Source organism: Pteropus alecto, unplaced genomic scaffold, assembly GCF_000325575.1.
Source record: "Pteropus alecto unplaced genomic scaffold, ASM32557v1 scaffold106, whole genome shotgun sequence".
Taxonomy (NCBI): domain Eukaryota; kingdom Metazoa; phylum Chordata; class Mammalia; order Chiroptera; family Pteropodidae; genus Pteropus; species Pteropus alecto.
The window spans coordinates 18,408,300-18,423,596 of NW_006442103.1; the positions used below are offsets into that span (position 1 = coordinate 18,408,300).

The 15,297-nt window shown below is 37.1% G+C and overlaps 1 protein-coding gene, 1 non-coding gene and 2 pseudogenes across 4 annotated transcripts in view; all 4 read left to right on the forward strand.

The window, feature by feature from the left end:
• VPS45 (vacuolar protein sorting 45 homolog) overlaps positions 1-15,297 on the forward strand; it is a 49,105-nt gene that overhangs the window by 27,863 nt on the left and 5,945 nt on the right. For 2 of the 3 annotated variants that reach the window (XM_006919730.3, XM_025052218.1), the window contains one exon: positions 2,528-2,659. In XM_006919730.3, coding sequence (XP_006919792.1) covers positions 2,528-2,659 — 132 coding nt within the window. Of the gene's footprint in view, positions 1-2,527; positions 2,660-13,977; positions 14,902-15,297 lie in introns of those variants that run through there. The other variant, XM_015595565.2, reaches the window with a different exon arrangement.
• Positions 4,205-4,323, forward strand: LOC112469105 (annotated as a pseudogene).
• Positions 11,268-11,340, forward strand: TRNAV-CAC. Its single transcript has one exon. It is a non-coding gene; the product is annotated as a tRNA-Val (tRNA).
• On the forward strand, positions 11,350-11,469 carry LOC112469070 (annotated as a pseudogene).

A 15,297-nucleotide genomic window follows, 5' to 3' on the forward strand; every position in this document is an offset into this window, starting at 1 on the left:
CGATGTGGGAGTTAGGGCTGGCTCCAACCCCACCCAGTCAGAACTCTGTGTTTAATTTTTGTTTCCCCAAAAACCTAACTAAATAGCTTTCCTGATAACATAGACAGTCAATTAACACAGATTTTGTTACATGTATTATATATACTGTATTCTTACAATAAAGTAACTGAGAGAAAAAAATGTTATTAAGAAAATCATAAAGATGAGAAAATACATTTACAGTATTCATTGAAAAATATCTGCACGTATGTGGACTTGTGCAGTTTAAACCTGTATTGTTCAAGGATCAACTGTATTTAAAACCACAGAATGTGCGAGATCATCTAAGGAAGGGCTATTCAATAAAACTTCCTACAATGACGGAAATGTGCTATATCTGTGCTATCTAGTACATAGAGCCACATGTGACTGTTAGCACTTGAAATGTGGCTAGTTCTCCTGAGGGACTGAATTTTTAAATGTTATTTTAATTAACTTAAGTAGCCATATGTGGCTTGTGGCTACTACATTGACCAGAGCAGATCTAGGGAGTACGTGTAGATCAAGAAGAAAGGAGGACCAATGCCTGGGCTCTGGGCACTCCACTATTGAGAGGTGACACTGAGAAATAGCAACGAACAAAGTAGGAAGAAAACCACAAATGTGATGTCCTTTGGAAACCAAGTGAAGAAAGTATATCGAAGAAGAGCAAGCGATCAACTTACTCAGTTTAGAAGGAACAGAAGCCTTGATAAGGACATGGTGCTAAGAATGTGGAGAAATAGGATGTAGAGAAATAGACATTTTCCTGAATTGCTGGTGGAGTGACATCTGTGGAGCAACTTGGTGATATCTACCAGTATATCCAAGATAAGGGTCAGAAGCAGAACAGTGTACGTAAAATGCTTCTGTGTGTGTATACATGTGTGTATATTTACATACACATATATATACACAAACATAGGTAATATCTCCAAAAGGATACATATGAGACGAGAAATAATGTTTACCTCTAGGGAGAAGCTGGGGTACAAGTGGATGGAGGAAACTTACTTTTTTACAGTATACCCTTCTGTATTTTATACCATGCCCAAACATTTATCTAGTCAAAAACAGTATATTTTAAAATAACAAAAAAATGTTTGTAGAATATAAGATGGTATGTAACTCTTAAAGCATTGTGGTGCTAAATACATTGTTTCGGGTGGGTAGTCTTGAATGAAACTTATTGTCTTAAAAAGTAAATTTAGTGTTTCAGAGGCATGATTTTTAAGTTCCAGGTTCCATAGAAATGTCATAATTGACTCTACCTAATTAATTGCAAAATACCACATCTTCTGCATTGGGAGCCTTTCGTTGGGTATCTCTGCAATTCAGAGATTATGTGAACCTTTTTAATAGACGCAATATCTGATTCTGTTTCCAAGAAGTCCAACAAGAACACGTATTCTCTCAGTTAATTCCTTCAAGGTGTTTTAGAAAGAGACAAACAGAAAGGAAATGTAGGAGTTTTTTCATGATTTATACATAAGCATATCTATCTCTTAATTAAAGATGTTTCTATTTAGTTTTGTGCTGTAACCTCCAAAACAAATGATTCTGCTTAATGTAGTTTTAAATAATGTCCAATAAGTGATTTAACAAAACTAATTGCCTACTAAGTAATTGTATCTTCTCTTGATGGCATGAGAAAAGAAAAACAAAGCAAAGTTTAACAAATTTGAAAACAAATATGACCTGCTTCTTGTTGATATCTACAAAAAAAGCTAATGGGAGGACCTGTCACTTTTGTTATGAAGCCATTTTGATAAAGATTGAAACACAGTTAAACTACACAGTGCCACCCAAATGAGGCTGGTGACTGAGTTGATGCGTCAGCATGTCCTGTATCAAAATGACATTCATGGGTTTGTTGTTTGTTTCTATGTTTTATCTTGGTTTTTCTTGGTTTATCAAAGGATTCAAGAACAAAGATTTTAAAAAGAGGTGGAGTTCCTAGAAGCATCATTAGTTTCTGTGCCCCATTCTTTATTACACTCAAAATACTAAATGTCTCTAAGTTCCTTGTTATGGGATATCCAAATATATCAGGACTTTGAGGTCCCTGGACAGCAGCCATTGTAATGACACTGTACTAAATATTTGACAAAGGGCTCATACATGAAAAGAGATGTGTAGGACAAGCATAAATTACTGCTGTGTTGATTTCATGTCCCAGTGAAGTACTCTGCAGCATCTTGAATATAAAAGAATATTTCTACATTTGGTTCCAGCAAACGCTATTGTGCTATTCTGAAATCCACAGCACAGAAATTATGAGACATCCGCTCATAAACAGAAAGCAAATCACTATTCAGCATTTCCTGCTCTGTTTCCTGCCAATTTCAGATAATTAAAAACTTTTTTTAAACCTTTTATTCTGTTCTGCTTTAATTATGCTTCCACCACCAAAAAAGAAAGATTTAGACATTAAAACTATATATAACAGTAACAAGTCTTTGCCTTTTGCCCCCTTATCCTATGATATTAAATGTCTTCATTATTGCAGACCTCAGGATATCATTGTGTTTGTCATTGGAGGAGCCACCTATGAAGAAGCTCTCACGGTTTATAACCTGAACCGCGCCACTCCTGGAGTGAGGACTGTCCTGGGAGGAACCACAGTGCACAACACGGAAAGGTAAGGGAGAGCGTTCAGTCCTGCAGCTTTGTCCCCCTCCCCAGAGAGTGAAGCTTAAGTTCCCTTTATGTAGGAAAAGTAAGGTCAATGCTGACCAAATTGCTGAAGACCAAAATACATCGTTTCATAGAATAATTTAGTTTGTGTGAGACAAAGGATCTCTACTCCATGAGTTTCACTTAGTTAGGTCAGAGACTCGAAGAGTGAGGACCCACCTGCACTGTTAACAATTTATGATCCCTCTGTTCTGAGAAGGAGAAATCTAACTGCCACAGACTGGCACTTTGCAAATACCTAAACGTAGTGGCACTGAGTTCTGTGAGTTTTTGTTGATTAATTACATTCATTCAATAGGTATTTAGTAAAAAGAATAAAAAGACGAATAAGATAAAGATCCTACCTCAAATAAGTCATTGTCTCTGTTAGGAAAGATAGAACAAAAATAAATAAATAAATAAATAAATAAGGAAATAAGTACCTGGAGAGTCAGATAAAAGAGCCACGGATTCTCAGAGTGGCTAAGAGAAAAGAGCAAATGTTTCAGGGAGAAGATCGTGTGTAAGTTGAGCCTTGGGTAGAAAATGGGCATATGGAGGAAGAGCACATTCTAGGCCGAGTTAACCACATGTGAACTGTTATGGAAAGCTGTAGGCAATATATATAGAAAAAGAACAGCCAACAGTCAGCTAACTGGAATGCGTGTGATAAGTGAAGCGGCTGATTGGATGCCGCAATTGCGGAAGGCCTTCAATTCCAGGCTGCGGAATTTCTGCTCTCTTCTGAAGAAAACAAGGAATAATTGAAAGCATTTAAGCAATAAAATTACAAGAGGATCACAGTATTTTAGGAAGTTAACCTGGAAGCTGCAGGTAGGAAAGACAGAGGAGGAGTGGACTAGAGAACCATGCGTGATAACTGAATTCACTGTTTCGGGACCCTGCGAGATCCATGCTGAGCCATGCATACATAGGTACATTGGGAGTCACTGGAGGTGTTTGTGTCTTTTTCAATTTCTAGTATTATTTGGCTTTTTAACATAATTTTTCCTCTTTATTATGGAACTAATATATACTCATTCTGAAAATTCTTTAATTCAGAAAGGATAAAAACCAAAAAATTCTTCTATAATCTAAGTACAGTTGTTACATTTTGATCTTTTCAGACCTTTTTACCTAAGACTGTGCAAACATTTAAATGAGTGTATGCGCAGAAAGAGATCTCACTGTACGTTCTGTTTTACAACCTGCATTTTGTAGTCTATTATGTAAACATCTCTTAGTGTTAAATATAGAGTCTCATTCATTAAACAAATATTAATTGAAGGGTAAGATTGCCTGGGGTTGAAATCCTGACTTTCCTTCTTACTATTTTTGTGAATTTAGGCAAATTACTTAACCTCTTTGTTGGTTTCCGGAGCTCACTGGCTATTTATATATTTTTTTTATCAATTGCCAGTTCATAGTCTTTGCCCATTTTGTAATTGTGGTATTCCTTTTTTTTCCCTAATGATTTTTAAGAATTATATCTATGTAATTTAGAATATCGGTCTATGAGCATGCCACCCTTAACATGCCCAATCGCGTCTGATCTCGGAAGCTAAGCAGGGTCGGGTCTGGTTAGTACTTGGATGGGAGACCACATAAGAAGACCAGGTGCTGTGGGCATTAAAAAAAGAATATTGACCATTTATTCTATAATATACAAATTCTTTTCCTCTATTTGATGTTTTTGTTTTATTTTAGTCAGTGTTTTGTTGTATAAAAACTATTTTCTGCTTTTATGTAGTCAAAGCTACTGGTGATTTCTGCCTTTGGTGTCATGCTTAGAAAGATTATATAAATACTAACAATCATTTTTTCTGTTATTTTTAGGACTTTAGATATCTAAAGTTATATCTTTAGATATAGTTATCTCTAAAGTTATATCTTTATACTCTATCAAAATTTTATTTAGATGTAAACTGTGCCATAGTTTCCTTTTATAACTTTAACAAAAATATTATGTATACATACATACCCCATTACATACAGAAAATAAGCAGACAGCTCAATGAAATATCACAAAGTGAATACATCTGTGTAATCACCACGCAGATCAAGTAATAGAACACTGCCGGCACATCCAGAAGCCTCCCGTAGGCCCCCTTGTCACAAGTAATCACTATCATGACTTCTGTTACAGATTAGTTTTACCTGTCTGTAAAAGATACTTGTTGAATGAATAAAGAAACAGAAATTAAAATTAATCTATTTCTACCTTTCTCACAAATAACAAAGGGATCTCAGAATGACCCTTAGAAGGATTTATTTTTTTTTTTTTTTTTTATGGTGACATTGGTTCACCATAAAAGTTTCAGCTGTACACTTTAACAGTAAGGCATGTGTATATTTACACTGTGCGTTCACCTCCCATAGTTAGATTTCTTTCTGTCACCACATATTTGACCCACACGTAAGTGATATCATGTGATTTTCAACTTTTAGAAGGATTTCTAATCACTTTCCTCCCAACTTTCAAGCTATCATTGTCTGGCATTTTGGCTTCACCTTGTTTTTATAATCCCCAAATTAATCATTATTATTTTCAGTAGTCACATTTGTTTAGATTTACCCACATATTTGTTCATTTTTCCCCCTCTTTCATCCTGGCCCTTTTTTCTGATCCAATTTTCTTATTACTAAAGAACATTCTTTTCTTATATATAATGAACCTTATTTACTTTATTTTACTTATTTTTAACTTTATTTTTTAATTACAAGTGATATACACTATTATATTAGTTTCGGATGTACAACATAGTGACCAGACATTTATATAACTTACAAAGCAATCACCCCGGTAAGTCTAGTACCCATCTGATACCATACATAGTTATTACAATATTATTGACTATATTCCCTATACTGTATTTTAGATTCCTGGGACTATTTTTATAACTGGCAATTTGTACATCTTAATCTCTTCCCCATTTTCGTCCATCCCGTCGACCCCCTTCCCATCTGCCAACCATCAATTTATAAAGAACATTCTTTAGTAGTTCTTTCAATTACTGGTCAACTTGATGTTTTTATCTAAAAATATCTTAGTTTAGCTAATTTTAGAATTCCAGATTGATAGATTTTTCTCACCACTTAAAAGTCAGAAGACAATGCAATACTATTTTTAATTGTTTCTTTTAAGAAGTCTTCTCTCAATATAATTGTTTTTCATTTGTATGCAAAGTTTTCTTTTATATTTTTAGGATTATCCTTTTGTCTTTGATGGTCTTATTTTAGTATTGTGTATCTAAATATGGATTTACTTTTATTTATGCTATTTGGTATGAAAATTCATGCTTGGCATAACTTCAGGAAATTTTCCAGTCATTTCTTTGAATATTGCCTTTTTTACATTTCCTCCGTTCTCTCCTTCTAGAATGCTTATAAGTTATATGTTAGGCCATCAACTGTTCTTTATACTTTTAACCTCTCTTTTATATTATCCATGCTACCTTCATGCTGCCTTCTATGTAATTTTTTCAGATCAGTATTCTAGTTCAGTAATTCTCTCTTCAGCTACGTCTAATCTGTTTAATTTGTCCATTCCATTTTCAATTTCAAAAATTGTACTTACATGTGTTCTGTAATTTTGGATTATGAGTTATCTTAAACAAGGTTTTATCTATGGGATTCATGAGGGATGAAAGTTGAAGATATATCTCTTCTGCATAGTTTTCCTTTCATTTAGAGCAGGTACCCAAAGAGTATTATCAGTTTAGAACTACTTTTTAATGTTAATTTCTGTACTAAAGGGTTCCTGAACCATGCAGAGTCAGTATCATTTTATTTTCAAGTTTCCTCGTTATCTCCCTGTGCAGACAGAAGACTGTTTGTTAGTATACCTGTTCAGTGAGCACCTTTACATTATGCAGGAGTCTCCATTCTAATTCCCTTTCTTACTGAGGCCTAAGCCTCCTGACCCTCTGTAGCTTGTCTAATACAATGCCGTTGTCAAATACGTAGCTTGTCAAATACAATGCCGTTGTCAAATACGTAGCTTGTCAAATACAATGCCGTTGTTTGTGAACACTGGCACACATGTATTGAGTAATCACAGCATCAGTTTATACTTATCAACCTAAGTTTTGGTCCCCTTTTTGTAATGGCTCTTAGAGACTTCCCTTCCTTTCTGAAGAGGTTAATCATTCACTTAAAAGGATGTTTGTCATTTTTTTTATCCAGCATTTCTGTGTTTTATTGCAAGAGGATTTTCACCTTATCTAGTCTGCCTTAATTCCAGAAATGGAAGTGTCAGTGTGGTTAGGATCTTGGAAGTGTATAAAATGACATTACGTGAACTTTAAAGTTATCTTGTAGTTGGGAGTATAATATGCTGATTTAGAAGCTACTATCTCAGAGTGGGAAATGCCTATTGCAAGATATTTCTGGGATACAGTTCACTTGATTTCCCTGATCTCTTATATAACATCTGAAATCACTGCAGATTTATTCTGCAGTCACATCCCAGCACCACCACTTACAGTTTATGAATTGGGGGCAAGATACCTAATGCAATAGATAGAAGGGTCAAAATTGGCCTCCTGCATTCTAGAAAATTACATGAACCCTACTCTCTCATATGGCAGTTTTAACTGCCTTCATCCTGGGATATCTTCTATTTCTAAAGTACAGTGCATCGAGATTGCCTTTTCTGTGAACTGAAACAAAACGTTAGTTGTAGACAAAACCAAAAAATAAAGAACAGAAAATTATTTCCTTCCCTCTCTGGTATATCTCCTGAAATGAATGTAATTTTAGGAGAGAGAATAGGGCCTGCATATAAGTAAGCTCCCTCTTAAGCCAGAAGATATATATCTCTTGGAGTAAAAGGAAATATACATAGTTGAATCTGAAATTCAATTTGCTATTCAGTTTTAATTTAAGCTGCTCTTTTTTAAGTATCTTATTTCTTTAAAACAGTTCTTTTGATGACAATATTTTTCCGTGATTCAAGCACTGGTCACAATGAAGCAGAGTTCTACAGGCCACCCGTAGTTACATGATTTGTTTCTGTAGGGAAGGCCTGCTCTGATTAGGTGTAATTGTGATTATCTTTGTTTAGATTTAAACACTATTTAAAATAGCAGTTGTGTTTTTGCTGCAAAGACACCAAGGAACTTTGCAGAAACTAATTATCTCCTTAGCAACATTCTTAATAAATAAAGAGAGGCAGTCAATATTTTCTTTTCTCTCCATAGCCATATAAAGTTTAATATGAATTTTTTATTGCTTTCCCCTCTCCTTTTGTGCATAATGAAATGCAAAGAAATAAAAGGTAGTAACTGATTACAGGGCCCTCTTTAAAGGCATAATTTTCAGGGTTTTCGAAGGCAGAGGAGCTGCCCTGGAAAGGATCGGGTTGATGCGCCGGGCGGGGCCCGACCATGTGCGGCACCTGACCATGTGCGGCACCTGGTCACGCGGTCAGTCCGAAACATGCCCGGAGTCGGCGCAGGCTCGCAGTGTGCAAGCTGCCATTCCCGTCTCGGTATTTCCTCGTAGGGAACTACTTCCCTCCTGCTTACTATTACCCTTTTTATTTGTCTCACTAGTCCTATTATATCCTCAGTTAGGCGGAAATAAGTCAAATTTCAACTCCAAGGAATTATATATGACATGAATTCTATAGCACCGCAAATATTTTCGCCAACTTCTTTGTGAAACAGTCAGAAGTCACAATGCCTAGTTAGGAGTTCTAGACTAGATAAATAAATATTTATTGAACAAGTGAGGATAGCATAAAGTCAATAGTTAATTCACTCATTCCTCAAATATTTACTGAGCACTAGGATACCTCCATGAATAAAACAAAGATCTTAACCCCTGTGAAGCTTATATATTCACTCAGAGGGAGACAGAACTAAACAATAAACTTAATAAGTAAATGTGATAGTGGATCGATGTGATCAACGCGATGGGAGAAGAAGGCAGAGCAGGGCAAAGGGGCGTGGGCAGTGGAAGGGAGCAGGGTGAGTCCACTGGTCAGTATGGTGTCGGGAAGGGCCTCATTAAGAAGAGATCTGAAGGAAGACTTGGAGGAGGTGAGGGAGCGCGCCAAGCAGGTGGGGAAGAGCATCCCGGGCCGGCGGAGCTGCATGCTGAGGCAGGCCCCTGCCGCGCCCTGCGAGACGAGCGCCTGCGGCGGAGTGAGCGGGAGGAGGCCGCTGGCAGGGTCGACCCGGGCCTGATCGCAGGGCGCTTGTGGACTTAGTGAGGATGGGTTTTCACGGTGAGTTAGGGAGTATTGTAGGATTTTAGGGGGGTTTTAATAGCTTTATTGAGATATAATTCGCGTACCATACAATTCACCCCTTTAAAGTATACGATTCAGTGGGGGTTAGCGTATTCGCAGATATGCTCAGCTGTCACCACAGTCAATTTTAGAACATGTTTTTCACCTCAGAAAGAACCCTCCTCCATCTCCTCCCGCACAGACCCAGGCGACCACTCATCACTTTCTGTCTCCGTAGACTTCCTTGTTCGCGACATTTCATATACATGGAATCACATAATATATAGTCTGTTGTGAGTGGCTTCTTTAACTTAATATCGTGTCTTCAAAGTTCATCCATATCAATACTTCATTCTTTTTTACAGCTGAATAATATTTCATTGTATGCATATGCCATAGTTTATCCATTTGTCAATGATGTACATTTGAGTTGCTTTCACCATTTGGCTATTATAGATAATGCTGCCTTAAGCTTTCATGTACAAGTTTTGTGTATTGTGGAGTTTGAGAAGAACCGTGACAGCTGACATATTTTAGCAGGATCACCCTGGCTGTCAAAGCTAATATGAATTAAGTATTATTTCTCTTAAATGTTTAAAATAAACGTGTTATGGTAAACATGCAAGTCCCTAGATGTATTTAAATGACCTATACCCATTATTTACTCACCTACAGTAGACTGAGCCATTATTCTAGTTGTGTTTCTGATGCACATGATCCTACCTTGCAAATAAATGAGCATCTTGGTTTGAATTTTGAGCTAGCTTGCCTATCACCTCACAAGTTAATCAATATTAAAGAGTTCTAGTCCTTGCTGGCACTCTGAGTTAGCGGTGTGAGCTGAGAGGCCAAGAAGCAGATCCACAGGACAGAGTTGTTCTCCTGGCAGAGGAGAACCCCCTGCAGCCACTGGCCCCACATAGCTACTGAGCATCTGACATGTGGCCAGGGCCATTCAACTATGCTACCAGCATAAAATACGTGTAAGGTTGCAAAACCTTAATACCGCAAAAGTATCAAATATCTCATTAATAACTTTTTAAAGCTGATAATGTTTTAGATATATGGGTTAAATCAATATGCTATTAAAATTAATTTTACCTATTTCTTTTTACCTTTTTTAATGTGATTATTAAAACACTTTAAATTACCTAGCAAGTCACATACGTGACTTGTTCTGCATTTCTATTAGATAGTGCTGTTTTACTCATTCAATTTCATTTAATTCTAACAACTCGATAAGGTAGATATTTCTATTATTATCATCAACCTCGTTTTTCAGATGAAGAAATTGAGGTATAGAGAACACCTTGTCTGAAGTTACAGAGCTAGTAAGTGGCAGAGCTGGAATTGAACTCAGATGGTCAGTTTCGAGTCTCTGGACACCTAAGCACTCAGTCCAAATAATATTTTAGGAATATTTATCTAGCTATGATTTTTTTAAATCCCTTACTTATGAATGTCACTTGTAAGGTGGGAAAAATGTGTTTTTACCAAATGGACAATTTGTAAAGTTTTCTGCCTACTGGGAAATACTGTAAATCAAAGCACAGAAAAAATAGTACAAAAGTGAGGAATCATTTAGTTTTATTTTTAGATTTTTGTCATCCAAAGATAGTTAATAAGATTTAAGACAGTGTTGCTCTTTGAATAAATATTATTAACTAGTGACAGCCGTTAGTTTTATCACTATCTGAGATGATAACTAAGTGTTGTTAATAACATATTCTGACAAAATACGTCAGTAACATTAATGTTTTTTATAAAGAGTACGGTTTAGGGTTTAGAAAACAGTTGACATTTTGAATTTTTCTAAATAAATTCAAAGCTGGGAGGGGACTCATTGATATTATGAACAGGTACTTTATAGATTTCTTCCTAAACAAGTAACACTAGAAACTTGGACCTTCTCCTGTAACCACGAGTTAGTTCTCTGAATTATTTACAGAAAATTAGGATCCTGTGACAGAATTTGCATTTCAAAGGAAGAGGAATCCAGAAGAGACTCGTCTTCACTTATGGGCATTTCAGGATCAGTCTGGAAACTGCTGGAACCAGCCCCATCTTTGTAGAGATTTTGGGTGGGGGAGGGGAGCACTTACTTTCCTCCTGTGACCAAAGTGTTAGACACCATTTCAAGAGCTGTGATGAAGTGTATGTACCGCCTGTCACTGACAAGCATTTAGTGAGAGTTGATTATGTGTAAGGTTCTGTGTAAGGTGCTAGAAAGATGAAGACATTCTGTATCTTTAAGGATCTCACCGTCTAATGGGAAAAAAGCATATAAACAAAGAACTCTAATAAGATGCTTTTTTAAAATTTTTGAATTTATGGACGTGGTTCCATAGTGTAGCGGTTAGCACGTCTGCTTCACACGCAGAAAGTCCTGGGTTCACACCCCAGTGGAGCCACAGTCCACCGTCTACAGCCATGCCACCCTGAACAAGCCCGATCCCAGTCTGATCTCGGAAGCTAAGCCGGGTCGGTCCTGGTTAGTACTTGGATGGGAGACCACATAGGAAGACTAGGAGCTGTATGCATAAATAATAATTTCAAAAAAAATTTTTTAATTTAACCCATGATTCAAATCTAGATGTGTCCCCTGATTCCAATTTATTTGTGCACTGGAACATATGTATATTTTTTAATTAAAAATAGCTTTTCATTATTAATCAATGCATAATCCTTGTAGGAAAAAAATTTAAATGCAGCTAAGCAAAATGAAGATAATGAAAATATCCATACACCTACCATCCCACCATAGGAAATGTCGATATCTTGGTGTATAGCTTCTTAGACCTTTTTTTATTAATTTATACACATATATTTTTAAACCAGAGGTACTTTATTATACATGTACTTTCAATGAAAATACTTGTATATGTTATTTTTAATAACTGAAAAGCATTCTGTTATCTGATCGTGCCACAGTTTGTTTAACCAGTTAGTTTGTCGTTCACTCAACAACTGCTTATTGAGCACCTGCTGTATTCCAAGAGCTTTCCTGAGACTGGATATACAGTGGTGAACAAAACAAATATTGTTTACTATCGATGTGTATAATTTTTTCACTCTTATAAACAGTGCCGTAATAAACATCATTTTATATACATCTTTACACACTTGGCCAATTGTTCACTTGGGATAATAATTGAGCACATAAAACATGCCATTCTGCTGACTTCATTACATATATAATCTCATTTAATCTTACCAAGAGGTAATAATTTCAAATGAAGAAAGTAGAACATGGAAAAATTAGGTAATTTGCCTTGGGTCCCATAACAGGGAAATGGAAAGCCGGAATTTAAGCTCAGATTTGCGTGGTCCTAGATTCCATGCACCGCCAGCAATGTTGACAGGAAATTGCTACATCAGAGAGTATACACGCTTATAGGATGCTAAATTACTAATCTGCCGGCCAGAAAAGTTTCACCAGTTTATACCTCACTCTTACCACCCCTGCCAACACTGAGGGTGGCTACTCCTGATTCCGAAAAATAACTTAAATTTTAAAATCATCAATTTGTAGGGTCGGGCCTGGTTAGTACTTGGATGGGAGGCCACCTAGGAAGACCAGGTGCTGTAGGTGTAAAAAAATAATAATAAATAAATAAAAATAAAAATCATCAATTTGTATGGAGAAGGTTAGTTTTACTTCAACTCAGATGCAGAGAAAGAAGAGAGAAGCAGATAAACAGTGTGAAGCTAAGAGACCAGTAATGAGAGAGACGGGAATAAAGATGAGAGAGTAGAGAGGTGGCTACTGTCTGCTTCCCAGGCAGCCTCCAGCTCAATTCCTGGCCCTCAGAGGCACTGATCTCCTCACGGCAGTTCAGTGACAGGCCCGCTCACCCCTCCCCCATGCCATCCACTACATTTTTTCTTTTGCTTAAGTTCCTTCGAATGGGTTTCTATTTCTTGCAGCCAGAATGCTGCATTTTAGGAAAATGTTCTTACAAGTTTGCAAGATAGGCCTTTTTTGCGTCGTATGTAAGATCGCATACATATTTGCATATTTGTTTCAGGATTTGTTGGGTTAAACAGTAAAAAGTGAAAAGCTCAAAAATGCTGTGTAGTGATACAAAAGTGACTCATTTACTTCTTTATTTCCTACATTATCTACATTTCTATGATTTTTATTATCACAAAAAAATGTTCTACAAATGTTTAAAAGTCGTCGATGTGATGGCGTTGGGATTATTAAATAGTAAAGTATTGCGTTGATCGGCCTCAGCACAGGCCTGCATTTCCATTCCTCTGTCCCTACTGAGTGACGTGTTCCTTCCCTCGGATTGTCATTAGAGCTTCTGGGCTGGAACGGGACCGTTATTTATAAATCGCATTCTGACCGTCTTTGGTCTTTTGGGAGGCAGTGCAGCGCAGCCGTCACGAGCAGCGGCCCCAGTGCCAGACTGCCTGTTGAAGTCCCGGTTTTGCCACGGGTCCACTTGTACGACCTGAGGCACATTATTTAACTTTTCTGTGCCTCAGTTTTCTCAATGTAAAATAGAGGTCATAATAGCTCTTTCGTGTCATTGTTATGCTGATTAGATGATATAATATATGTAAACTACTTAGAAGAGCACCTAGCACAGGGTAAGCACTCAATAAATGTTACTTGCTGCTGCTATTATGATTATTTGGGGGAATAAAGTAAAAAAGACTTTAGATATTCATCATCGCCGCCTCCGTCGTCACCCATACTTCCAAATCACTTGTTTTGAAAACCCGTACTTTTACATGATTCAAGAGCAGGTTTATGTTAGTATCCCAAGTAGGAATATACTGAGGCAGGGATAAAATTTACTATAAAGGTAATCCGACTGCCTGATGACCTCTGTGGTCTGTGAGGAGGAAAAAATTTAGTGCCTCAATTTCCATTTGTGCTCCTTAAAATTTTCCCCTCGAAGCCCCCAGAGTCAGTACCTCTGTAATTAATAGACTTGCACAGGGTCATCAGCATCCAGGCTTGCTACATTTAGGTTATTTGGGGCTCTGCTTCTTGTATTTTTTTTTTTTTTATGTGGTCACCATTCTACTTCTAGAGTTGTGGGTGCTCTGACAAATGGACCTGGTCTCAAATGTTCCCAGTGGTGAGAAGGTACATCTGCAGCGGTTTCCATTCCCAGAGGGATAACCTCCCTTCAGACCTCTGTGTAAGTGACCGTACAGGCAGCTCTGTCCCTGAGGGTGTTTTGCCTGAGGACTATGAAGGGAATCCGTTCTCCTCCCATGATACTCCAGCGAATGAGATGCACGATGCCGGAGACATGCAGAATCCCATTGGTTGCTTTTTTGTCCTATGTCCTCTCTGAGAGGAAATAGGGCCAAGGGCTCCTGCCTCATATGTTTTGCTTTGCTTTTTGTTTTGTTTTGTTTTGTTTTCATAAATTAGGCATCCACTATTGAGATGGGAACTGGGAAAGAGCAGCTACATTTTTTAATAGGCAGTTACATTGTTTGTAAGAAAGTGCCACAGCATAAAGTAACCTCAGTGGAATTGGTCATAATCAAGGAAATATTTTATATCTTAATTCACTGTTTTCCAAGGTCTGTTCCATAGAAATTTTGTTTGGGGAGATAGCAACTGTATCTTTCTCTTGGAAAGTCACAATTCATGTTAGCATGTTAAAGATTCTGAGAAACTCCAGATAAAGAAACCCATTCAGCTTTTTATTTTGTCTTTACTGTATTTTAATATCATATTTTATATTCATAAAAGAATATATGTAACATGTTAGAAAGTAAGCCAAGAACTGGAAGGTTGCCAGTAATGTGGATCTGTGTTTCTAATTAATATCTCTTATCTCCCTACAACAGGTAATCACAATCCGAAATTTTGTTTAGTTCCCTTGCTCTAGTGGGGGAGGGTTGTATTTTTGTCACTTACCTATGTATTTCTAAACAGTGCATTATTTAGTTTTGCTCATGTTCGACCTTTATAAAAATAATGCACTTTTTTCACTCAACATCGTTTCTAAGACTCCTCTGTATAGTTCCACGTGACCGTGTTCACTGGTTTTTCATTTCAGTGCTGAGTAACATTCCACCGTGTGGACACACCCAGCTGACTTCTCCATTCACCTGTCCATAGACGTTTGAGTTGTTGGTTTTCTGTTTTGTTTACTATTACTATTGTTTCTGTCAAAGAGAGGCAAGAAGTGTGAGTCAAGGATAGTGGCAGAATGTTATGATTACGTCGTTTAGGAGCAAGAGGGAAGATATTTACTGAGTAACTGCTTTATACAAGGCAGGGGCTAAAATACAAAGAAAAGATGTCCTGGTCTTTGCTGATCTGTGGTTCAGTGGAGGAGTCAAATTTGTTTTCTCAAATTAGGACACGATTAGTCTCAGGGACTCATGAA